The 26,890-nt window shown below is 40.0% G+C and overlaps 1 protein-coding gene across 2 annotated transcripts; it reads right to left on the bottom strand.

Moving 5' to 3' along the window:
* Positions 1 to 17,012: 17,012 nt before the first annotated feature.
* Idi1 (isopentenyl-diphosphate delta isomerase 1) lies at positions 17,013 to 26,792 on the bottom strand. Of its 2 annotated transcripts, none has more exons than XM_005071765.4 (5): positions 26,609 to 26,792; positions 23,337 to 23,509; positions 22,460 to 22,552; positions 21,837 to 21,967; positions 17,013 to 18,981 (listed from the first exon to the last, which is right to left on the bottom strand). In XM_005071765.4, exons 1-5 carry the CDS (start codon positions 26,743 to 26,745, stop codon positions 18,664 to 18,666), a joined length of 852 nt encoding a protein of 283 aa, XP_005071822.1. In that variant the 5' UTR covers positions 26,746 to 26,792; the 3' UTR covers positions 17,013 to 18,663. The 2 variants fall into 2 exon arrangements, with proteins under 2 accessions (XP_005071822.1, XP_021083836.1); XM_021228177.2 differs by lacking the exon at positions 26,609 to 26,792 and adding an exon at positions 26,534 to 26,574.
* Between the last annotated feature and the right edge of the window lie 98 nt (positions 26,793 to 26,890).

The following is a 26,890-nucleotide window of genomic DNA, read 5'->3' as shown; positions in this document are numbered from 1 at the left end:
ATAACATGGTCAATAGATAATCTAACTTTACCAGAAATCAGAAATAGGATAAAAACTCACACATAAAACCACCACCAAAAACGGATCCAAAGCAAACAAGAATCAACAATTAACAGACATTAATATCCCTGGATATCAATGGTCTTAACTCACCTATAAAAAGACACAGGCTAACGGAATAGATATGAAGACAGAATCCATCCTTCTGCTGCATTCAAGAAACACACCTCAATTTCAAAGACAGATGCTACCTAAAGGTAAAGGGTTGGGAAAAGACTTTCCAATCAAATGGACATAAGAAGCAAGCATGTGTAGCTATCCTAATATCTAACAAAATAGACTTCAAACTAAAATTAATCAAAAGAGATGAAGAAGGTCATTTCATATTCATCATAGGAAAAATCCATCAGGAAGAAATCTCAATTCTGAACATATATGCCCCAAATATAAAGGCACCCACGTTCATAAAAGAAACATTATTACAACTCAAATCACACATCAAACCCCACACACTTATAGTGGGAGACTTCAACACCCCACTCACACCACTGGATGGGTTCAACAGACAGAACCTTAACAAAGAAGCAATGGAACTAACAGAAATTATCACCCAATTGGGTTTAACAGACATTTATAGAACATTCCACCCAAACAAAAAAGAATATACCTTCTTATCAGCACCCCATGGAACCATCTCTAAAATCGACCACATACTTGGCAGTAAAGCAAACCTCAACAGATACAAAAAAATTGGAATAACCCCCTGTATCCTGTCAGACCACTATGGCTTAAAATTAGAATTCAATGTCAACACAAATTGCATAAACCTCACAAACTCATGGAAATTGAACAATGCTCAATTGCATCACCCCTTGGTAAAGGAAGAAATAAGGAAAGAAATAAAAGACTTCCTAGAATTCAATGAAAATGAAGGCACAACATACCCAAACTTTTGGGATACTTTGAAAGCAGTTCTAAGAGGAAAATTCATAGCACTAAATGCCTACATGAAGAAACTGGAGAATTGCCATAATAAAGAATTAACAGAACACCTGAAAGCTCTAGAACAAAAAGAAGCAAACTCACCCAGGAAGAGTAGACACCAAGAAATAATCAAATTGAGAGCTGAAATCAATAAAGTAGAAACAAAACAATACAAAGAATCAATGAAACAAAGAGTTGGTTCTTTGAGAAAATCAACAAGATAGACAAACCTTTGTCCAAACTAACCAAAAGACAGAGATGAAAAAGGGGACATAACAACAGACACTGGGGAAATCCAAAGAATCATCAGGTCATACTTTGAAAATCTGTACTCCACTAAATTGGAAAATCTAAAGGAAATGGATGATTTTCTGGATAGGTATCACTTACCAAAATTAAATCAAGAAGAGATAAACAATTTAAAAAGATCTATTACCCCTAAAGAAATAGAAGCAGCCATAAAAAGTCTTCCAACCAAAAAAAGTACAGGGCCAGATGATTTCAGTGCGGAATTCTGCCAAAATTCAAGGAAGAGCTAATACCAATACTCTTCAAATTGTTCCATACAATAGAAGCAGAAGGATCGCTGCCAAATACTTTTTATGAGGCTACAATTACATTAGTAGCCAAACCACACAAAGACACAATCAAGATAGGGAATTACAGACCAATCTCCCTCATGAACATTGATGCAAAAATACTCAATAAAATACTGGCAAATCTAATCCAATAACACATCAGAAAAATCATACACCATGATCAAGTAGGCTTCCTCCCAGGAATGCAGGTATGGTTCAACATACGAAAATCCATCAGTGTAATCCACCATATGAACAATGTGAAAAAGAAAAAATCACATGATCATCTCACTAGATGTTTAAAAAGCCTTTGACAAAATCCAATACCCCTTCATGATAAAGGTCTTGGAGAGATGAGGGATAACAGGAACATATCTAAATATAAGAAATGCTATATACAGCAAACCAACTGCCAGCATCGAGCTAAATGGAAAAAAAACTAAAGGCGATTCCTCTAAAATCAGGAACAAGACAAGGATGTCCACTCTCTCCATATCTCTTCAATATTATACTTGAAGTTCTAGCTAGAGAAATAAGACAACAAAAGGAGATAAAGGGGTTACGATTCGGAAGGAAAAAGTCAAACTTTCACTATTTGCAGACAATATGATAGTCTCGTAAGTGACCCAAAAAATTCTACCAGGAAATGCCTACAGCTGATAAACACCTTCAGCAAAGTGGCAGGATACAAAATTAACTAAAAAATATCAGTAGCCCTACTGTATATAGACAATAAGGGGACGAGAAAGAAATCAGAGAAACATCACCTTTTACAATAGCCACAAACACCATAAAACATCTTGGGGTAACTCTGACCAAACAGGTGGAAAACCTTTATAACAATAACTTTGAGTCTTTAAAGAAAGAAATTAAGAGAAGATACCAGAAAATGGAAAGATCTCCCATGCTCTTGGATAGGTAGGATCAACATAGTAAAAATGGCAATCTTACCAAAAGCAATCTACAGATTTAATGCAATTCCTAACAAAATACCAGCCCAATTTTTAACCTCGAAAGGTCAATCCTTAACTTTATATGGAAAAACAAACATCCAGGATAGCCAAGGCAACTCTGTACAATACAGGAATTGCCGGTGGCATCACCATCACTGACTTCAAGCTCTATTATAGAGCTATAGTTCTGAAAACAGCTTAGTGTTGGCACAAAAGCAGACAGGTAGACCAATGGAATCTAATCGAATCATGTGATATCAACCCACACACCTTTGAACACCCGATCTTTGACAAAAAAGCTAAAAGTATACAATGGAAGAAAGAAAGCATCTTCAACAAATGGTGCTGGAGTAACTGGATTCTGGCATGTAAAAGACAACAGATAGATCCATATCTATCACCATGCACAAAACTTAAGTCCAAATGGATCAAAGGCCTCAACATCAATCCAGCCACACTGAATCTCTTAGAGGAGAAAGTGGGAAGTACCCTTGAACGAATTTGTACAGGAGACCGCTTCTTGAACATAACACCAGTAGCACAAACACTGAGATTGACAATTAATAAATGGGACCTCCTGAAACTGAGGAGCTTCTGCAAGGCAAAGGACACAGTCAACAAGACAAAATGACAGTCTATAGAATGGGAAAAGATATTCATCAACCCCACATCTGACAGAGGGCTGATATCCAAAATTTACAAAGAACGAAAGAAGCAAGTCTCCAAATCACCAAAGGGCCAAATCAAAAAATGGGGTACAGAACTAAATAGAGAATTCTCAATAGAGGAGTCCAAAATGGCCAAGAGACACTGGAGAAAGTTCTCAACATCTTTAGCCATTAGGGAAATGCAAATCAAAACAACTCTGAGATATAATCTCACTCCCGTCAGAATGGCTAAAATCAAAAACAGTAATGACAGTTTATGCTGGAGAGGATGTGGAGAAAGGGCTACACTCCTCCACTGCTGGTGGGAATGCCAACTAGTGCAGCCACTTTGGAGATCAGTATGGAGATTCTGCAGAAAAATGGAAATCAGTCTACCACAAGATTCAGCAATTCCACTCTTAGGCATATACCCAAAAGATGTACCCTCATAAAATAAGGACATCTGTTCAACTATGTTCATAGCAGCATTATTTGTAATTGCCAGAACCTGGAAAGAAACTAGATGCCCCTCAACTGAAGAGTGGATAGAGAAAATGTGGTACATTTACGCAATAGAGTACTACGCAGCAGAAAAGAATGGAATTTTGAAAATTTCAGGCAAATGGATGGCACTGGAAAAAACCATCAGGAGTGAGGTAACCCAGTCACAAAAAGACAATCATGGTATGTATTCACTCATATATGGATTTTAGACATGGAGCAGGGCATTGCCAGCCCACAAACCCACCGCCAGAGTGTCTGGGAGGACCCTAAGAGAGATATGTATGGTAACCTGGAGAAGGTTAGGGGATGCGATCTCCTAATTGGATTAGGGGCGGGGGGGGGGGAGAATGGAAGGGTAGAAGGAGATCAGAGAAAGACAGAGAGAAAAGAGGAAGGGAGAGAAGGACATGGGAGAGGAGGACATGGGAGAGCAGGAAGGTTGAGCCAGGGTAAGACTAGCAGAGAAAAGGATGGGAGATAGCAGAAAAGAGGGAGCCATTATAAGTTAGAAGAGAGATCTGGCACTAATGAGATCTACACAGATCTACAAAATGACACCAACTGGCATTAAGGCTACCTTAAATGCCCTCCCATGATAATGAAAATGATGACTACCTTATATGCTATCCTAGAACTCTCATCCAATGGCTGATGGCCTCCACACCCACAGCTGTGAACCTAATTGAATTCCTGTTGCAAAGAAGAGTGATGACCAAAGGAATCAAGATCAGGCTAGCAAACCCACAGAGGCAGCTGACCTAAACAAGGGGGAACATATGGCCCCTAGACTGATGACTGAGGAGCCATCATGGGACTTATCCAGACATCCTCCCATTGAACCTGGGTGACAGAGAGGAGGCCTTGGCAATCTGTGGGACCTTGTAAAGTGGATCAGTATTTATTACTGGCATACAGATGGACTCTGGGAACCCATACCACGTGGAGGGATGCTCTCTCAACCTGGACACATGAGGAAGAACCTGGGTTCTTCCTGGGATTATGTGACAGACCCTGAAAATCCCTCATGGAGGCCCTTGCCCTCCCTGGGGAGCGGAGGGGGGTGGGTTGGGGGTGATAGGTTGGGAGGATTGGGAGGGTAGGGGAGGGAGAGGGAACTGAAAGTGACATGCATAAAAGGTTAAATAAAAATGTATGGAAAAGAAAATGCCTTATAGTCAGGTCTTATCAAGGCATTTTTTCAATTATGCTTCCGTCCTTTCAGATCACTTTAGTTAGTGTGTCAAGTAGAAATAAGACTAGCCAGCACAGTACCTTTCAAAAACAGTAGATCAGGCTGGACTTGCTAGGTGTGGTGGTACACACTTTTAAACCTAGCATGCAGGAGGCAGAGAGGCAGATGGATCTCTGTGAATTCAAAGCTAGCCTGATCTATATAGTTTAGGACAGCCAGGGCTACATTAAGAGACCTTGTCTCAAAATAAAAGAAAATCATTGAATTCAGATGGACAAGGGGCCAGGCCGGTGGTTCAGTGTGGGGAAGAAACACTTTCTTCCAGAGCAGTGCTTTTCTCAACCTTTCCAATGTTGTGGCTCCCAAACATAAAAGTATTTTCATTGCTACTTCATAACTCTAATTGTGCTACTGTTATGAATTAAATCCTGCATAGCTGATATACAGGGCATCTGTTATGCAACTCCTGTGAAAGAGTAGTTCGAACCCAAAGGGGTCTTGATCCAGAGGTTGAGAACCACTACCCTACTGTGCGAGGATCTGAGTTTGAATCCTTAGAGATTTGTGAAAGCTGAACCCATAAGCTGTGTCTATAATCCCAGTGTTGCTATGGTGATATCGGTGATGGAAACAGGAGAATCATTGCACACTCAAAGTCAGGGAGCCTGGTGTATGTACATGGCAGCAAAGAGACTTGGCAAAGTGTAGGTCGAGTATCAACATTTGAAGCTATCTTCTGAACATGATACATACATGCATTAATGAATGTACACACACACACACACACACACACACATACACAAAGAGTGGGGGGCGGGAAAGGAAAGACATAGACAGACAGTTAAAAATATCAGAAAATGCTTTTAGAAGAATGACTCCCCTTGGAAAGGATCTCAATCTGTTGTTCAGTTATGAGTATGAGTTCTGCACCAGTGGGCAAAGAACAGTGTTGGGTGTTGAGATTTTTGGTAACTGTACTTTCTCCACTTAAAAGAAGGAAGTTCTTTTATGCTTCTTAAGTTTATATTTTTCCTTTCAAAATCATGAATTGATGTTTGATTTTGTCAAGGGCTTTCCTACATGTATACATGAAATAGTCTTTTCCTCTTTCTCCTATTTGTGTCATATATTATATTAATCTTTCAGATGTTATTGAGCCTTGCTTCTTCAAATTAATTGTACTTGGCCATGGTGCTTATCTTTGTTATGTGCTCCTGGATTTTGTTTTTTTTTTATAAATAAAGACCTTTACATCTATATTTACTACAAATACAACTTTGTAGTGATAATTTTATCTAGTTTTAATTTTAGAGTAATATTGGGTTCATATAAAGAATTTAAAAATATTCTTTCTTTCCCTACTTCTTGGAAAGATTGGTATTGTTTTCTATTACTTATCTATGCTGTGATGCTGTGATGGAGATGAAACCCAGTGCTTCATATTTGCTAATCAGTTCTCCGTCTGTGACCTGCATGGTCATCCTATTTTCTTTCCAAACGTCGGGCAGAGCTCACTAGTAAGGCCATCCCATTTGTATCCTTTGTTACAGGAAGATTTCAAAAGCTCACCCTTCAAAGAGTCAAACAGGGATGGAGTCATACTATCACTTATAGATATAGGGATGTGTAGGAGTGAACCCCACAAAGCTAAACTCCCAACAGGGTGGGGTCAAGGTAGATAAAAGGAAGTGAAAGGAAAAGGGGCTTCCCTTTTCTCCTGGAAGCCAGCCACGCTTCTAACTCCTGGTGTGTGTGACTCTCTCTCTCTCTCTGTCTCTCTCTCTGTCTCTCTCTCTCTCTCTCTCTCTCTCTGATAAAAAATATATTGTTTTCCCTATATAGCCTCAATATCTGGTGTCAGAACATTGAATTTTCTTAATGCTGATAAAAAAGGACAAACTGCAGCAGAAAGACACTGGACTACAGAGAAGACTTCTGAACTGAACCAACCAGTGTATTTTAAGGATGTTATGACCTCAGTCTGGAAACCAGGATATGTGTTACGTTGGGGAAGGGGTTATGCTTTTGTTTCAACAGGAGAAGAAAAGCTTTGGGTCCCATCTAAATTAATTAAGATTCGATCAGAACAGAAAACATCTCAGGATGAGGAAGGATGACAGCTCATCTACAAGGTGTGCTAAGTATAAGGAGACCTCATTAAAGGAAAGAGAAGTATTTTGTTTGTGTCTTTACAGGACAATTAGTTCTGAACAGTGAAAAAAAATCCTAGGTATATGGATACCTAAAGAAGAAAGGATAGCTACTCAGAGGACCACCAAACATGCAATAATACGATGTGTTATCAATGTCTACATCTCTGTATTTTGCTATTATAATTTCTATTTCTTCCACTTCTTAATATGCATGAGTCCCAATTCATCTAATTATTGCTGGCTTTGGAGTTGGATTGGCTCTCCTGCTTTAAACCCAAGCATATTGTTAAAATGCAATTCAGACTTTCTGTATTATATCAAAGAGCCATTGATATAAGACAGAAACAACGACATCAAAAAAGATATACATATATGGGGACTGTCATCTGTGTATATTTGATTCTTTTCTAAAACTCTAATCTCCTTCATGTGTATTATCTTCCTTAGGGTTGCCTTTCCCAGTATTCATACACATAGAAGTTAAGAATTTCTGTGCTAACATTAATATTTCAGTTTTCCAGAGACAAAGGGATTTCTTGACAGCGATCTTCAACTGCTTCAGAAAGAGAATGTGGATTCACTTTCCCGACTCCGCCTGATTCGACTGGATACATCTAAACTGCCCCACATCATCGACCCCACCTGACAGGCACCATCCTGAAACCAGCTTGGAACTACATCACTCGACACATCGTCAGGCCAAGGAACTGATATAGTGCATCTTCTACAATCTGATCAGAGCTTCAGACAAGAGCTTCAATCAAAATGAAAAATCTAATCCGGAACTTCAGTCAAGCCTCTCCTGCAAAACAGAGACTAACTGACCTACTTAAGACTCTTGTTACACTAACAATTTCTTCCCACAGGTCCCCATGATTGTCATCGTCCCACTTCAGCAGGAAGTAAATTTGAGAATTCCACGTCCCATCTCCCTACTATTGACATTAGAGGATAGTTTACACCTGTTAGTGTTACTTTGCAATTATTTTAGGGTTGGGATTGGAAGGAGGTGTTCAGACTTAGGCATCCCTTTCAGATAAGTTTAGAATTTAGGTGGAATGGATATGTTTAGTTTAGGATAAGTAGATTATAACTTAATTATCACCCTCTACATATATATGTTGTATATGTTTGAGTTTGTATCAAATTTAAATCTTCTATTTAGACTAAAAGGGGAATTGTAGGAGTGAACCCCACAAAGCTATCTGCCCAATAGGGCGGGGTCAAGGTAGATAAAAGGAAGTGAAAGGAAAAGGGGCTTCCCTTTTCTCCTGGAAGCCAGCCATGCTTCTAACTCCTGGTCTGTGCGACTCTCTCTCTCTCTCTCTCTGATAAATAAATATATTGTTTTCCCTATATAGCCTCGATAGGGATGGAGTCATATCACTCCCGAGTTTAATAATTTATGTTCTCTATCTCTATATCAATCAATTCATGATTTATTAATTTCATTGTGAGTTTTAAATATATTATTTTATCATTGTGAGGGCAATACAAAATTTTTCTTATGTCTTCCATCTGGCATTTAAAAAAAAATCTAATAGATTACTTTAGAGCAGTTTTCATTTATAGAAAAATGAGAAGAAAGCACATTTTTATAAATTCTCTACATATGCACACAACTCCCTTCCCCTGATATCCTTGCTCTAGTTAGGTACATTTATTACCATCAGTGAATCTCTAGTGGCCTCTTACTGACCTATAAGTTCAACAGTTTGCAACAATGTTAATACTTGATGTACACTCAGCAAGTAGACAGATTTATAATGACACATTGCCCATTGTCACAGGAGTTTCACTTCTGTCAGAGATGAGCCTGATTAATGAATCAGAGTTTCACTGAGTAGCCAGAGGGTTTCAGCATCAAAGCCATCCTCTATGCTCTGATACCCTCCCTTATTTCCACTTCTGTCACTTCTGTTGTCTCAACTGTTTCCATTTAAACAAATTATATTTATCAAAGCCACACAGGGAAATCTTGTCTCTAAAAACCGAAACATGGGATGGACTTAGTAAACTTCCTAGGGGAGGCCTTACTTTCTCTGAGAAGCAGATGAGAGGTGGGGAGGTAGGGGGCCAGGAGAAGAGGAGGGAGGGGGAACTGGGATTGGAATATATAAAATAAATTAATAAAAAATTAAAATACTTTTGAATGAAAACACAAAAAATTAGGTTTACTTTATTTTGTGTGTATGGGTGTCTTTCCTGCATTTTGCAAGCATAGCACATGCATGCTTAGTGCCCCAAAGGCCAGGAGAGGATGCCAGGTCCCTGAAATTATAGATGGCTGTGAGCTGTCAAGTGAATTCTGAGAACCAGGTCTTTTGGAAAAACAGCCAGTGCTCTTAACTGCTGAGCTTTCTCTCCAGCCCATTAGCATTATGTTTCATACTTTAATTTGTTATTTGAGAATGTCATACATGAGAATCTAATACAAGCATATGATGTATTTCTATCATGCTCACTCCATCCCCCCAACTCCTTGAGGATTCCATTCCTCCCTGCAAGTTCCCCTCCAAACTTCATGTCCTTTTTTTGTTTTGTATAGTTCCCTGAGTCACCCCTCCTTTCCAAGAATGTCATGCAGCTGGGACCATATGCTATGTATCCCTTCTAGATTGACTTATTTTAACTTGAAGATAAATCCATGTCTTTTTGTGGTTTGATGGTTTCTTTCTTATTAGCATTGGCTAGTATTCCATTGACTGAATGTAACACAATGGGCTTATTCATTAACCCCTTGGAGGATTCATTCATTGCTTCCAGGATTTGGCAATTATGAATGGAACTGCTTGTAAATATCCATGTACAGGTTTTGTGTGGATATTTTCAATTCATTAGACTAGAAACCTATGCACACAGCAGCTGGAAGGTTTGGTGAGAATATGATTAATTTTGGAGCTGCATAAACAAAAAGACTAGAGTAGATCTTTCTGATTGTTGAAGACTACTGTTTTTCTAAGAATACTTTTGGATAGTAGCAAAGAAGTTGGCAATGAATGGCTTTCAAAGGAACCGAAAATAGCCCAAAGTAATTCAGCTCTAGTCTATCACATTTTAACTCTCTACATCATGAGGCTCAGTCATTTGGCCTCTAGAATCCTTAACAAATATGAGGCTCCTCTGTCTGTGTTTGTGGGGTAGCATCCCAAAGGCAAACGTATCCATTCAGGTTATGTGAAGGAAAATGTGTCAATATTTGGTTGGACCAGCCCCTCCTGGTTCCATGGAGATGGAAAAATGCTCAAAGGGCCCATGGCATCACCACAGGATGAGGAGACAAGCCCGATCACGGAGATCATCTGTGAATGACAGCAATCTAAGCAAAGCAGTGCTCCCTCCCTTCCACTGTACTCAATATTGTTCTTTTGAGGAAGCAAGTGACAGAGTCTGTTCACATAGTATTGCACCTTGCGAACATACTTCAATATTCCTTTCATTGCTGATTCCTGGTACTTGTTTCCTATGGACAGTTGTGAGCCTTCAGAGATCCTGTCCTTCCTCTGTGTTTTATTTCATGGGTAACATCCTGTAGCCTCTAAGTGTCTTATAAGTTTTGAAAAACATTCAGGGAAAAAACTCAGAATTTTAAAATTGAATCCTACCTGCATGAAAAAGGACATACATACCCCCACACCAAAAGGTTTTTAAATGAAAATCTCAGTGCAAAGGATGTGATACATCCTTGTGAATTATTGACTGAGAAGACACAAAGGCCCCCAAAATGTCAGAATATCATTAATGCTTTTGATTGCCTGCCAAAAGCAGATGGTTCAACTCTTTTACTTAAGACAATACATGCTGTCTGTGGTTGTGTTACATGAGGACATCAACCTGGGACTGAGCTGGAAACTCCTTTCCTGAAGGCTGGCTTTCATAGTACTGGAAGGTTCTATGCCAGGGGCTGAGGGTGTATTACTGACAACTGTTCTGTGGTGGTGTGAACCTCATCGGCATCTCAGATAAGATGTGTCCGCTGGCGCAAATGTGGCATGGGTGTACAGTTATGGGTGCAACCAACAGGTTCATGGTTGGAGTTAAGAACTATTCCACAAAGGGAAGTCATATCTGGTATTATAATCCAGGAAAAACTTGTCTTTTAAATTTTATTTTTTTATTGAACTACATTTTGCCTCACTCCTCTTCCTTCCTCTCTCCCTCCCTTTGTCAGTTCAGATGGATTGCTCACGATGACATTGAGGTTAAGAATTAAGTCAAATTTAACCAGGTGAAGACTAAGGAATGCATACTCTAAATGCAAATGTTTAATCCTTGAAACCAAGAAGTAAAGAGTCCCTCCAGTCAGTGCTATACCTTAAGTCAGTGCTGTTACCATAAGTGGACACCTCTCTCTGCTTGAGACTGTGTGTACTTCTTTGTTCTTCATAAACAGGACACACCAGGGACTATGTGTATACATCATATATTACCTGGCCCCAATGAACTGTCTGTATCTCATGAGGGTGGGGTGTAGTGCTTTATATGAGAGAGATGTGTGCAGGCTTACATCTTTTGTTGTTGTTGTTGTTTTTGTTTGTTTTTACGAGACAGGGTTTCTCTGTATTGTTTTGGAGGCTGTCGGTCCAGCCCAGCCTTGAACTCACAGAGATCCCCCTGCCTCTGCCTCCCGAGTGCTGGGATTAAAGGCGTGCGCTACCACTGCCCGGCGCAGGCTTACATCTTGATCAGTTGCTAGGCAAGACTCATTGTCTGTAGGACTGATATCCACAGTTGCCATCTCTTTTCCACAATTGTTCTACTAATTGACCAGATCTCATACTAGGAAGCAGTCGGCCGAGGTACTCAGAAATCTACTGCTGGAGATTGAGTACCATTACCCAACTTGGCATTGGAATCTACAGTCTTTCTTTTATTGAGTCATCATATACAGTGAACAAATCTTAAGTTTCAAATTATTCTGACATATACATTCACCTATTCCGGCCTCCATCTCCAATTGGCTGTGCCTGTTATTGAACTTTATGTCATTGGAATCATGTAATAATGTATACCTTTTTATCTGGCTTCTACTCTAGAGTGGTCTGTTACATTGTTGTACCACATCTTTTCTTTTCCTTGCTTGACAGAATACATCAAATGGAACATCAATAAGGACTCACTCATTGTAGTTCAGCTGGGATGTTCTAGGTTAGTAGGAGCTCCATGAAAGAAGGGAGATGGGACCTGGGAGATGGCTCGGTTGGTAAAGTGTCTGTTATGTAGGCATGGGGGCCCGACTCTTGATAGCCAGCACCCAGGTAAAAGCCAGGAGTGGTGGTGCATGTCTGTAATCCTAGCACTAGGGTTGTAGGTGTGGAGACAAGCAGAGCTCACTGGCCATCCAATCTAGCCAATTGGCAAGCTCTGGATTCTGTGAGCAACCTTGTTTCAACAAATAAGGTGGCTTGTGATAGATGAAAGAGATCTCATGACCTCTGCCTTCTACATACAGGTAGGTGTAAACACACACACACATACACACATACACACAGACAGAGAGAGAGAGAGAGAGAGAGAGAGACAGACAGACAGACAGAGAGACAGAGAGCAGAGAGACAGAGACAGAGAGAAACAGGACTCACAATACACAAACTTAAAGGTAGTGTGATTGCTGGGTACGATGGCACACACCTTTAATCCCAGCCGTTGCTAGGCATAGGAAGGAGGATCTGTATGAGTTAGTTGCCAGCATGATCTACATATTGATTTCTACAACAACCAGGACTACATTGGAAAAAGGGGCCATGGTGATAATCAGGCCCTGAGTTGCTGCTGAGGGTCATGTCTTGCTACTGTTGAAGACTGAGCAGATGTCTATGGGTTTGGGCTGCCCCCAGTAACTATGTTGGTGTCTGAGAGTTATTCAGCTGCTGGGTCATGCAGATCTGGATGGCCTGTTCTTCTATACGGGTCCATGGCCCTACTGAAGCCAAGGTCTCTGTTGATGTCCATGGCCTGTGTTATACCCAGAGACAACGTGAACTACTCATCTTGAAATTTGAGGGCCTTTGTGAGCTAGCCCCGATTTTCACTGACTCTGAGAGAGCTGACCCCAGTGGTATGGGGACAGGAGAGGTGGCCTTGCTCCTCATCTGAAGTGGGCAGTCCCAGTGGTGGCCCAGACTGACCAACTCAGTAACCTCCCAGGCCCGTATTTAGGGCTATGACCTGCTGGAGTGTGTGAAGCGACCAGCCCTGTGGAGCCATAGTCACAGGATCTCCATGACGTGGGACAACATCAAGATATCTGAGTTTTGGTGAGGGTCCAGTACTGATGGTGTGCCAGAGGCCAGGGTCCTTGAGCAAGACCAACAACTCATCACAGTGAACATTTGCAAGTAAAGCTGTTTGGACAAAAAGGTATACTGTGGAACACCCCATAGCTCCCAATGCCATTACACAAAGAAGAGGTGATGGAGAAGTAGGGAAGACAAAGGAGCAAAGTGGTCTTTTGTTTACTTTCTTTTATTAATATAGTTATTGTTTCATTTTATTTTGGGGGGAGTGTTGGGGGAGAACAGTACGCAGCTTTGGAACTCATGGAACATGGCTGGGTGGACATCAAAACCACACTTGACTACATGTCCTGAGATCTAATTATCATTGAGCATAGCTCTGCTTATTGCGCTCACAGTCACCACATCCCTCATAATCTACAGGTTGTATGAAAACTCTAAGGGGTTTCGAGCCCTCCACTGGGCGGCATTACCGGCACTTAATAATAATAATGACTGGCCTTTTCCAACCATTGTTGCTGGAGCATATTAATGATTCAACCACCACCCTCAGAAAGAATCTAGGCATGTAGATTGTTAGTAAAGTTAAGTTAAGATGATTTTGTTAATGGCAAAGATAGAAAATCTTGGGGAACAATTTAAAGCTTAGAAAGGCACACTTTTAATAGTTGAGTGAGGAACCTTTTGATGTCAGGGAGCAAAAAGAATGGCAGCCTGGCTATCACCTGACTGACATACCTTTCTTGCCAGGATCGGTTGATGATCAAAGGCAATGATTAATTTCTTGTACCCATTTTTGTCCTGATCTTCCTGATAAGATTTTAAAAACAAACTTTTGATGAGTGGGTATGCACTCTGAGGGTGTAAAGTAGAAATGACCCATTGTTTTCATATAGAAAAGTTTAGACTTGTGATTAGGGTTTTTAATAAGATTACTTCTTGAGATTAAATAATAAAATGGTTGATCCTTTGTAACTGAAAAATACAGCTTGATAGTAAAAGAACTGCCTGCGAAAAATACCTTGCAGCCGGGCGTTGGTGGTGCACGCCTTTAATCCCAGCACTCGGGAGGCAGAGGCAGGCGGATCTCTGTGAGTTCGAGACCAGCCTGGACTACCAAGCGAGTTCCAGGACAGCCTTCAAAGCCACAGAGAAACCCTGTCTCGAAAAACCAAAAAAAAAAAAAAAAAAAAAAAAAAGAAAAATACCTTGCTTACTTACACTTTAATGTTAATCTATATCAAGTTGCATGAACATGAATGTATGTGGGTTCTTGAGGATAATTTTTCACCAGCAATACATAAAATGTTTAATCATGTAAGGGAAATGAGAAACATACTGTTTTTTACTTCTATTTATTGTAATCATTCACTTGAAAAACAGAATGTAACCACCTTGTAATTTTTATATTGCTTGAAAGATTTTGCTGGGGTATATAAGCTGTATGGGGAAAAAATAAAGACACATAGAAGGGATACATATGAATAGAGATAAGAAATAAAGAATATACAAAGACCCTGACATGCTGAAGATGTGTGTATGCATTTTTCCCTTTTTCACCAGCCCCAGAAAATTTTTCCATCCCCAGAAGAAAAAAAAATTCAACTGAGTTATTAGTCTGCTGTCTCCCTTTCTGTTCCTGAGCTTCCGAGGAATGGTCTCTAACAGCAATGGGGACAATGTAAGGGTGAAGGGTGGATATGAAGGGGTGGGGATTAGGGTGCATGATGTGAAATCCCCAAAGAATCAATTTAAAAAATCATGTTTTAAAAAAAGAAAAAAGGGGCTATTTGTGAGGACCTAGGAGAGATCTAGTTTCTCAGCAAGGATGACTATATCACTGATTTCATGGCTCAAGAACATTGGCAGTGGGTTTACATAATAAAGGCCAGTCTGAATCACAGCCAAAAATAAGAAATGGAATTCAAGCCAATTTTCCATGTATGTCTCTTATCAGGCAGAACTTGAGAACAAATGTTTACCATAATGCAACACATACTAGTCAGGGTGGTATTGCTTTCTATCCTGCCATTATGTGGTAAGGTCTACCTTTTAAATTTGGATTTTGTTTTGCTTTGTTTTTGAGACAGGGTCTAACTTGGTAGCCCTGGCTGGCCTGGAATTCATGGAGTCTGCCTCTGCCTCCTAGATGTTGGGATTAATGGTAACCATGCCCAGTTTCTCCACTTTATTTTTTGAGGCAGGATCTCTCACACCTTTTATCCCAGTACTCTGGAGGGAGAGGCAGGCAGATCTCTGAGTTTGAGCCTAGCCTGGTCTACAGAGCGAGTTCTAGAACAGGCTCAGAAGGTACAGAGAAACCTTGTCTTGAACAACCCCCCCAAAATGTAAATATGAGGAAAAATGGCTCAGTAGGTATAAGCTCATGGTGTTAAAAGAAGAGCACCATAGTTCAAACCTCTTGCACCCATGTAAAAGTTAGGTATGACTCACTTGCCCCTAACTCCAGCACGCTGGGTGATAGTGGTTCTGACCTTTAATTCCAGTACTTGGCAGGTGGATCTCTGTGAGTTAAAGGTCAGCCTGATCTACAGAATGAATTTCAGTACAGTCAGGGTTGTTACACAGAGAAATCCTATCTTGGAAAAAAACAGTATTTATGACTTTTTCAAACATTCTAAATCTATTTAAAAGGGTAAATATTGCCAGGCTATGGTAGCATTCAACTTTGATGCCAGCATTAGGGAGGAAGAGGCAGGCGGATCTCTGTGAGTTTAAGGCCAGCCCTGGTATACTGAGTGAGTTCCAGGACAGCTTCCAAAGCAATAGAGAAACCCTGTCTCGAAAAACAAAACAACAAAAAGGATATGGATGGGGGAGCTCAACAGCCAGCCAGCCCACCTTCAGGTTCAGTGAGATAACCTACCTTAAAAAACTGACGTGAAGACAAATTGAAAAAGCCTCCCAACACATGTGCATATATACTACACACATGACTTTGAAAACCACAAGGCAGAAAGCTGTTTGGCAGCATATACAAATATAATATGCTCAAATTCACTCTGTAAAACATGAATCCTTAAGGTTAAAACAAAACAAAAAATCTTAAAAAACAACTAACCTTTATAAGGTATTCTAGATACCTCATCTCATAAGGGCTCTATTCCTTGCCCCTGGTAAAGGTCCAGTAGATTGGACTGATCCAACTGAGTGAATCCCATTGAACCAGCATCTCCATAGGAATAAAGACAACTTTCACTAAGATTCCTTTTAGGCATGTCCATTCCGAAAGCCACTGTTCCCACCTCCATCCAGTAGGGTCACAATAAACAAATAAAAACCTTAACAATCCTTCAAAACAGCACAACTAAGTTATAGACCTAATGGTCAGAGGTAGCTATATTTTGAGTGGGATATATAATTCCTTATTTTGAAAGATGTTGGTGCCAAGGAGTTTATTGGGTCCACTCTAGCAATATAGTAATATTTAACAATGCTTGCCCTTACAGAGTCCTAGGTTGCAGTCGAAGACCACTGTTCAGAGTGATAGCCAGTAGCTATATAAAGCTACTGAGAAACTAATTGTATGTAGTCAGGCCCTAATTTATAGGAAATAAAACTAGAACTATTTTAATACATTTATGGTATACAGCATTTATCATGCTTAAAATAAAATATGCAGACTAATCTTTTATATCCAGATATTAACAAATGAGACAATATTAAAATAGTTTATTTTTAGTTTTCAATAAACACTTGCTACATAATTGTATCTTCAAAGATAAATAAATAAACTGTTTTGAGTTACCAATAAATTAAAATTTATAAAATTTTTATAAGAAGAAAATTATTACATAGCACTTAAGTCTAAAGCCATCTGAAGATTTCAAAGTTGACACACCTGTAGCAAGTTTTTAAAAGTACATCAATCAAGACACAATCTCAATATATGCCTATTCTATAACATCAAAATCTCATTATATACCTATTCATCATATTATTATAAACTCCCTCACTACTATTTCCTCGTGTTTCCACCTCTAAAGTAAGCCCTGACTACAGAACAGTGAGTGGTTCTTGACTAGAGGTATCTCTACCCCTATTGGACACTTGTATCATCCATTAAAATTTGGGTTGTTGCTGGGTATGGTGGTGCGTGCCTTTAATCCAAGCACTTGGAAGACAGAGGCAGGTGGATCCTAAGTCCCAAGGCTAGACTAGTCTACAGAGTAAATTCTAGAAGAGCCAGGGCTACACAGAGAAAGCCTGCCTCAAAACCCAGCCCACCCACATTTTGTTGTTGTCTTAGCAAAGGGGTGCTAAATGATAGAGTGTACAGGGTACACAATTCTACTAAAACATCCAACCCAGGTCAGACCCCTACAAGATTATCCAGGCCTAGGCCTGGTAGTGCTAAAAGTTTTCTCAACTCTTGTAAAGAACTCACTCCCACCTTATGACTAACATCTCTTCCACTACAATTATGGACAGATTTTGCTAAATGGTAAATAACTATTTAAAAGAGTTAAGCAGTTGCCATTCCCACTAAAAGTAATAGTTAAGTAGTAAAACAATCTCAGAATGGTTAAAGCACAAAATCAATGGAAAATGACAAAAATTAGCATATAGGACTGGCCTTTCAAATCTTTGGGCCAATTACCCAAGGGTTCAAACCAACTGCATATTAATATTTGATGTGTACTGAATATGCAGACTTTTACTTACCACAAAGCACAGTATAACAGTCATTTACATTAGCATTTACACTGTATTCAGTGCTACAAGCAATCCAACATGAAAGATGTGCATAGGTCTTATACAAGATGTGCAATCTCATCTTGTAGAAGACTTGAGCATCCAGAGTTCTGGTTATGAAGTGGGTCCTGAAGCATGAGGGACGATTAGATACCACATACTCTCCCTTGACCCTGCTCTACCTGTTAACTGTTATTGCTTTAGTTATTTTAAGGACTAGGGACTTAACAACCCATGACCTCATCATGCCTACAAGGCAATCATGGTACCACTGAGCGTATCCCCTGCCTTGACCATTTAATCTATTAGGGCTGTTTTGAAGTAGCTAAGCAGTCTCTTTTGCTCATTTTTCTGGCCAATGAAAAAACTTAACGATATAAAGAACACTTGGCAAATAGCAAAGTATTCTGAAGATGTTTGTCAAAATGTAAAGAATGAAGAATCCTACTTACTTCTTCAATCTTGTCATAGTCATGTATTTGGATAGGCTAAATTAAGTTTTATTTGTGGTATGATTTTGCAATAACCTCTCATAAATGTCTTTTATAAATATCAGTGCATATATACTATAAAAGTTTAAGTTTTTCCCAAACAAATTCTGGTTGTAAAATACCTATGTATCATACAAGGAAGCCCAGCTCAGAAGAAAACAACAAGACATCCTTACTAGGCAGAAAAAAATTTCAATTCATTTACACATTCACATTCTGTGTATTTTCTCGTGATCAACAAACTGACTCAAATGGTTTAAGTTATCCCACCATTTAAAGAGAAAAGTGTCTACAATAATTTTAAACCACGGAGTTAACTTAACTTCACCACTGGCTGCTTTCTTCATAAGTTCTTTGAGTTCTTCTTTTGATACATAGCAATAGCTTTTAATCTCATTGGGATCTGGATTCAAGGTTACGTTCTTCCTCAGAAACAAAATATAATCAATTTCATGTTCACCCCAGATGCCATCAGATTGGGCTTTGTAGTAAATTCGTGTTAGATAATGCATTTCATTTGGATCAACCTACAACATAAAAAGAAAGCTCAATTAATGATAATCAATGAGGTCAGGCATAGTGTTGCACACCTTTAATTCCAGTACTCAGGAGGCAGAGGGAGGTGGTTCTGGGGCCAGTCTGATCTACACAGCAAGTGCCAAGTTAGCCAGGGATACAGAGTTTCAACAAACGAAAGAAATGAAAAACTGAATAATCACAAAAGATAATCTCAAATCAACCCATTTCAAGAGTATCTTTTTTGTTATTTTTTCTTAAATAATTTATTTAATTTTATGTGCATTGGTGTGAGGGTGTCAGATTCCCTGGAACTGAATTATAGACAAATGTAAGCTGCCATGTGGGTCTTGGGAATTGAACATGGGTCTTCTAGAAGTGCAGCTAGTGCTCTTAACCACTAACCCATCTCTTCAGCCTTTCATATCTTGGTTTTTAAATTAATTTTTTGTGTATGAGTGTTTTGTCTGCATGTATGTCTGTGCACTGCTTTGGTGCCCTGGATGATCAGAGAAGGGCAGGTGATCTCCTGGAACTGGATTTACAAAGGGTTATAAGCTGCCATATTGGTGTTGAGTATGAAACATGTCTCCTCTGGAGGAGCAACTAGTGCTCTTAACACTGAGCCTTCTCTCTATCCCTCTAACAATATCTTGAATGGCAGCAGCACCGTTTTATAATCAGAGCTTTTGAAACTATTTTTTCAATTCCTGAGACCAAACACAAGTTCATTTTCTTTCAAAATATTGTTACTCAAACTAGAATATTACTCAATATAAAATAGTTACTCAAAATAGACTGCATTCATATTTTAAAGTTGCTATCACAGAAAAACATTACTATTTCAATTAGACATAAGACATTTTGTCTTTTAGAGGACAATTTAGTAAGACATGCTGGCTAGAAGCTGAGGAAGGTAGATCTCTAGGAGCTCAAGGATAGCTTGGTCTACAAAGTGAGCTCCAGGCTAGCTAGACCTAAATTTTGGTTTCTTAAAATCACTGTCCTAGTTTTGGTATATTGATATACCAGTCTATATGATGGCTATTATAATTGATCAAATCAGAGATGAATGCCACCTTAGGGCATCCTTAGGAACACGAACCACAAATCTAAGTGAATTGAAATAACTTTTTCCTTCCTTGGAATTGTTCCCTAAAAAAAAATATGTATTTATTTTTAAGGCAAGGTCTCCCCAAGTAGCACTGGCTAGCTTGGAACTTCTGTGTACATAAGTCTGGTCTGCAACTCAGAGAACCAACTACCTCAGCCTGCTGAGTAAGGGCTTGCCTAACATGGGTGAAGAGTTGTGTTCCATCCTTAGCACCACATAAACTAGGTATGATGGTGCATACTTGTATTCTCAGCATCAGCAAACTGAAGGCAGGCGGACCATCATGGTCATCTTCAGTTAACATGAGATCTATCATATCTCAGAAAGAGGGAGGCTGGAGACATAGCTCAGCAGTAAGAGTATTGTTGTGTTCTTCTTACATAGGGCTCAGGTTTGAGTCCTAGCACCAACATGGCAGGTAACACCAGAACCAGCCATAACTCTAGTTCCAAGGGACTCAACTCTCTCTTTTAGCCTCCTCCTGCACTGACACACATGTCACACAATCATACGCACAGGAAAAACACTCATAAAATAAAAATAGGTATCATTTTTTTAAAAGGCTGGAGCAATAGTTCGGCAGTTAAGAGTACTACCTACTCTTCAGAAGATTCAGGTTCACTTCCAGCACCCATATGGAGGCTCACAGCCATTTTCTACTCCAGTGTCTGGGGATCTAACACCCTCTTTCTGGTCTCTTCTAGCACCTGTGGTGCACATCAATGTAGGCAAACCATAAAATAAAACGTTTTTTTTTTTTTTTTTTTAAGGAGGAGAAACAAAAATTTGGCTGGGTTTGGAAAGCATAGCAATAATCCCAGCATTTAGGAGGCAAAAATAAGCATATGGTTTATTGGAAACCAGTATGAGCTATATATCAAGACGCTGTTTCAAAAAACCAAAACAAGGGGCTGGAGAGATCACTCAGCAGTTAAGAGCACTGGCTGTTCTTCCAGAGGTTCTGAGTTCAATTTCTAGCACACACATGGTGGCTCACAACCATCTATAATGAAATGTGATGCCCTCTTCTGTCCTGCAGGCATAGTACTGTACATATAATGATTAAATAAATGAATCTTAAAAAAAAACAAGAAAAATATAGGTAATACCAGCCCCTGTGGTAGCACTGGCAATGGACATCAACACAGATGTCAGCTCTGAGAGGACCACAGACCCAGACATGGTCAGCAGCAGCAGCTTGAGCCCAGATGTTACCATGGCCCTAGGAAGCAGCACAGGCCTCCCAGATCAGCATGGGATCAGCAGCAGTGGAGTTCTGGACTCCAACATGGCCCCAGTTGGCAACCCAGACCAGGGGCAGTCACACAGCCTTCGAGGGTAACAAGTGCCATGATCCTCAACACATACCCTGTCTACAGTAGGACCAGGAACCCACAGATGCCCCACCCCCACCCTCCCAAAAATTGTAAGTAATGTTCCTTATTGAAGGGCTAACTCTGTAAATCTGGCAGTTATAAAGCACAGACCATGTATTATTGTAATTACAGCAATTGGGAGACCGAAACAGGAGAATCAAGATTTTAAGGTTAGCTTGGGCTATATAGTGAAACTCTGTCTCAAAACAAAATTCTTGGCCTGGAACTGTAACTTAGTGGAGGAGTACCTGCCAGGAATGTACAAAACTCCAGGTTCCACTCAAAACATTGCTGAAAATTTCCTTCTGGTCATTAGTTTATACCTTATCATCCTGACTTAGATTTAGGTTGTAGGCTATCTAATAAGACTGATTACCTCTTCTAAGGGTATTCCCAATTCAGCTTTTAAGCGCCTCCGTGCAGCTCGTTTTACACCAATGGCATCGTTTTCTTCAAGCTCTCCTGGATTACTTAATGGATGACTACAGCAACTATTGGTGAAACAACCTGGAAAATATTAATATGAACAAAGATGGACTTTTCTTCAAATCAGGTCTGAAAGATCTTGGAATAGTTCTATAAGTAATCAGGTAAACAGAGTTTTAAGTCAGTTATAATTCACTTCCAGTATTATTTTCTAAAAGACAGTTACAGATAAATTTTAATGCTTTTTTAAGCCAAGAAGATCACTGGGTGCTGGTAGTCCACACCTTTAATCCCAGCACTTGGGAGGTGGAGGTGGGTGGACCTCTGTGAGTTTTGAGGCCACCCTGGTCTACAAAGAGAGTTTCAGGGCTGTTACAAAGAGAAACAAAACCAGAAAGATCAAAACAGAGATAATTCAGATATTAAGGTTTTATTCATTGGATAGGCTTATTTAATGTAAGATATAAATGAAGCCATTTACCAAGCTATTCCTTTTGGACCTTGGCTCCAAGAAGTTCAATCAGATTAATATAGTCCCCAGTAGAATCTATGTTGTGCTTTAAGCATACTAACCTGGAAAGGTAATTTTAGCATCTGATCTCTGCTGTAACAGGAGCTTATTTTCAGTATTAAACAAGAAGACACTAAAAGCTCGATGTAATAATCCTAAAAGCAAAATAAGTATGAATGGTCAAAAAATGCTAGTTATTTGTTCAGATTTCCCCCTTGCAGTTGAGAATATGACTAGCACCTTGCTGACAGTTCTGCTATTTTCTAGTCTTCTAACAGGAATTTCTGTATGGTTGATAATGAGAATAATTCCAGCAAAACCAGCAAGACTCAGTCACCAAGTAAAACGAATGGCATTGTCGACAGCTCTGAGGCAGGCCAAATGTTCTTTTAGGAATAGTGAACCCCAGGTCATTTAGTCTCCTGTTTTGTGGGGTGTGTGTTCATGTTTTCCTTCAATAACTACTTCTCTCTATAGTTTTCAGAAAGACAAGCTTGAGTATCATTTTAATAGTCTGTTCCTTCTTTAAGAGCCTCGAATAATTCTGAAGCAGCTTAGTAAAATACACAAAGTGGAAAGAAATACTACAGGAGCTCTTTCTGCCTTTCTCTGGGGAAGCAGGTCACTTTCTCTCTTTCCATCTCTCTCTCTCTTTTCCCTTCCACATAAGGAAAAAATAAAAAGAAATATTACAGAAGAGATAGCAAGGTAGACTTTACTACTGCACTGTTTAACTGGAATGAAATGTAAAATACCATTAAGAAATGGATCTCTCAGCACTTAGAAGGCAGATTTCTGTAGAGTTGCCAGCCTGAGCTACAAAGTGAAAACCTCCTAACCCCCAAAAGCAAAAGCATTCTTTTTATCCCATTATTTTTCTCAGCCAACTGGAAATGTCTAGACAAATCACCTTATATCAAACATATTTTAAGACAGTACCTTTGTCAATGTTTTCATTCAGGTGACAATTTTTCTTGGTGTCAGCCCCAATTTTATTGTCATTTTCATCAATAAGAATACACATCTCTGCCAGAAGTTGAACCTGTTGTTCATCGAGATGGCTGGTATTTATTTCAGGCATTGTAACAGGATGTCTGGTCTGACCTAGAACACTAACATTGAGAAAGGCCATCATATTAGAATATTCTAAATGGAATAAAAATGTAGTAGGGGAGCATATCAGACTTGAGCTGAGGAACTAGCTCATCCATTAAGCTTATAAGTAAGCTTACTGTTCCCATCTGCAGCCTCACCACTTGGGCTTCTCCAAGGATGCCACTGGCCACTCAATCCTAAACTTGATCATCATTTCTCCTGTAGACAATTGCAACTAGCATTTTATAACAGTTGCTCTAAAATGGCAACTCAATGTTCTTTTTTTTTAAGATTTATTTATTTATTACATATACAGTGTTCTGTCTACATGCCAGAAGAGAGCACCAGATTGAATTGCAGATGGGTTGTGAGCCACCATGTGGTTGCTGGGAATTGAACTCAGGACCTCTGGAAGAGCAAGCAGCCAGTGCTCTTAACCTCTGAGCCATCTCTCCAGCCCGCAACTCAATGTTCTATTCAAATTATTTCACTGATACCTCTTTTTCTTTTCGCTCATTTTTTAAAATTTTAAGTTTTTACACGTTACTCTCAGTCTCCCCCCCCCCTACCCCATACCTCTTGTAGCATTGGGAAGCCAACTCTTCTCCCTTTGTGTATTTCTTTATGTATTTTTCTACGTGTGATCTGGCTCCAATCTAACTTTTCATCCTAGTTTTCCACAACAGTCTCTGGATTCTTTGTGTTCTCATGGTCATCCCCAGTATTTTTGCCATTCACTTCCTTAGCACACACCAATGTTTATTGAAATCCATATGGTGGTGCACACCTTTAACCATGGCATATAAACAATGTTCCAGTAAGATTTTATTCAATCAACCTGGACTAGATTTATGCAACTATTTTGTCAATTCTTCTAAGGGCAGTATATAGATAATATTTTTGATGAAGATGCAAAAACTTTATTCACTATGTTCAAGTGGATGCCTTAGAGCAGTTCCTGGCATTATTTTTAAGCAATGATTTAGTATAGTGCCAATTCTGCCTTTATAAGTGCAAGAGCTGGGCGATGCCTAACCTAGACAATGTGAAACTAGGTGCAGCTATGTTCCAAACAGTCTTTAATTTTATGGACACCAAAATCTAAACTTCACTTAATCCCCATGTCACAAAATGTTTTAATTTTTTCTCCAGAAAAAAATTACAATCCCAACCTTAGTGCAGACACTTCATTTTCTGAACTCTATCCCTTAGGTGTAAATTTAGACCACTTTCGGTATCTTAACATCTTTTGCACATCCAGCAGTTTCTAAGTTTTCTAATCTTTGTAAGAGTACCTTGTGTAGGGAAAAAGGCCAGGCAAAGAAACACACCCTGACTCTGAAACTAGTGCCAAAGAAACACACTTTGTCCCCAGAATCAAAGTCAGTGAAAGGAATACACCCTGACCCTAAAATTAGAGCCAAAAGGCTAAAAAGGACCAGTGAAAGAAACACACTTTGGCCCTGAAACCAGAGCCTAATCTGAACCTGTGCAGAAAACCAACCAATCCCTGAGCACGAGATCTAGCCAGAGTGCTGGGATTGAAATCTGACCAATTCCCACCCTTGAAATGTCCCTGGAAAAACTCTGCCTCTAAGAAGTCCGGTGCCTGTTCAGCTTGTGGCTGTCCAGCTGGCCTCTGCCAGTATGGAGGGGAGGAGAGAAGTAACAACTGTTCACTGGAGCCAGGAGGGGTCCTCTAACACTTCACCGGGGAAACGTTTCCCTAGCAAAGTGGAATTGTTACACTCTGGTAGACAAGAGCCAAACTGTAACAATTTGCTGGGGAAGCCCTCCCTGCTGGAGCAGGACTGTTACACTGGGGAAGCCCTCCCTGGAGCTGCTACGATTAGTGTGACCTGTGGTACCCCTTTGACTCAGCTGTAACACTCATTATTCTGTGACTCCAGAGTGCTAGAGTCCCTTTCTGTCAGAGCCCTGCACCGCTTACACCATACACATTTTCCCAGTTGTTTTTTTTTAAGTAACTTTTTCCACACAATTTATTTAGAAGAGTCTATGTGCTCTGTTTTCGAATACACAGAATCCTGCAGTTGAAACATTATCACCGAACGGCTACCTAATATAACTTTGTAAAACTAGAATACAGAATAAACTAATTAGGGGGAAGGAGGACATTATGGATGATAATGAGTCTAAAATACTGTATATCAAATAAACAGAAGCGAGCTTAACGATTACATGAAAGGACAAGCACTGTAAGAAGTAAAAGTGGAGTCAATTCACAGGATATATTTACAACGTTCATAGGCTAATTTAAAATCCTAAGATAGATTTCATTCTTGTGGAATTACTAAAGTCTTTAAAATAGCGTCTTTAACTCATACCAGGATATTAAGAATCAACTTTATGATTAAAGGATAAAATGGCATTTTAAAAAAACCCATTGAAAGATAAGGTGTGGAAAATACACATCATCTAACTCAAGAAAAAGATCTACATGAGAGGCATCTCCATTTCTGTATAAAACTCACGTGGAGCCCGGTGGTGGTGGCACAGCCTTGAATCCCAGCAATTGTGAGGCAGAGGCAGGCGAATCTCTGTGAGTTCGAGGCCAGCCTGGTCTACAAGAGCTAGTTCCAGGACAGGTTCCAAAGCTACACGAAACCCTGTCTCGAAAAACAAGCAAGCAAGCAAACAAACAAACAAAACAAAACATAATGTACGTGGATATTTTCCAACCACAACACCTGCAAGTCCTTCATTAAAGAAAGCAGTTTCGGAATCGACCTACTTATTCATTATTAATTGGATGAAGACAAGTGAGGTGCTCCATGCTGGAGCAAAGACTACTCAAGTCAGTTCCCTTTGTATAACTCAGCTCCCCAAAAGCTATGAACCGTAGCATTTCTCGGACTATTGGACCACTCCTTTGGGCGTTTCCACGGAAAGCCCAGTGGATCCGACGCTCTGCCATTGGAATGCAGCCGACCCTTCCCAGGACCACCCACTCGGTCCAAGGGGATCGATGCCTAGACCGAGGGAAACAGTACCAGGCGGCCCGAACGTCGAAGACCCACCATGGAGAGCCGAGCTGCGAAACCATGTCAGCTCCTGCTAACCCGCGCGCCACCCCTCACCGAAACCAGGCTTACCAGAGATGCCAACAAGAAATCCGGTGAGGTCCTGAGACGCGCCGTATTTCAACGCTCTTCGCAGGAAGCCACGCCTTCAGACCACGCCCCCTAAAAGCATGTCCAATCAGTCGCGCCAGCTCCCCTCCACGCCACATGCTCTCAGCCAATTGCCACTAGAGTAAGCCTGACGTCCTTGGCCGCGCCAGGCTGGCGCGCGGTGGTGCCACCTCCCTAGCACTTTGCTACGGAAAACGATCTGGAGGTTTCGCTGAGTGGCTGCGGAACTAGGCCGCGGTCGAG

This window comes from Mesocricetus auratus, unplaced genomic scaffold (genome assembly GCF_017639785.1).
Source record: "Mesocricetus auratus isolate SY011 unplaced genomic scaffold, BCM_Maur_2.0 Super-Scaffold_100013, whole genome shotgun sequence".
NCBI lineage: Eukaryota > Metazoa > Chordata > Mammalia > Rodentia > Cricetidae > Mesocricetus > Mesocricetus auratus.
Note: the sequence above shows the minus strand (reverse complement) of the source record. Positions and strands in the feature narration are given on the sequence as shown.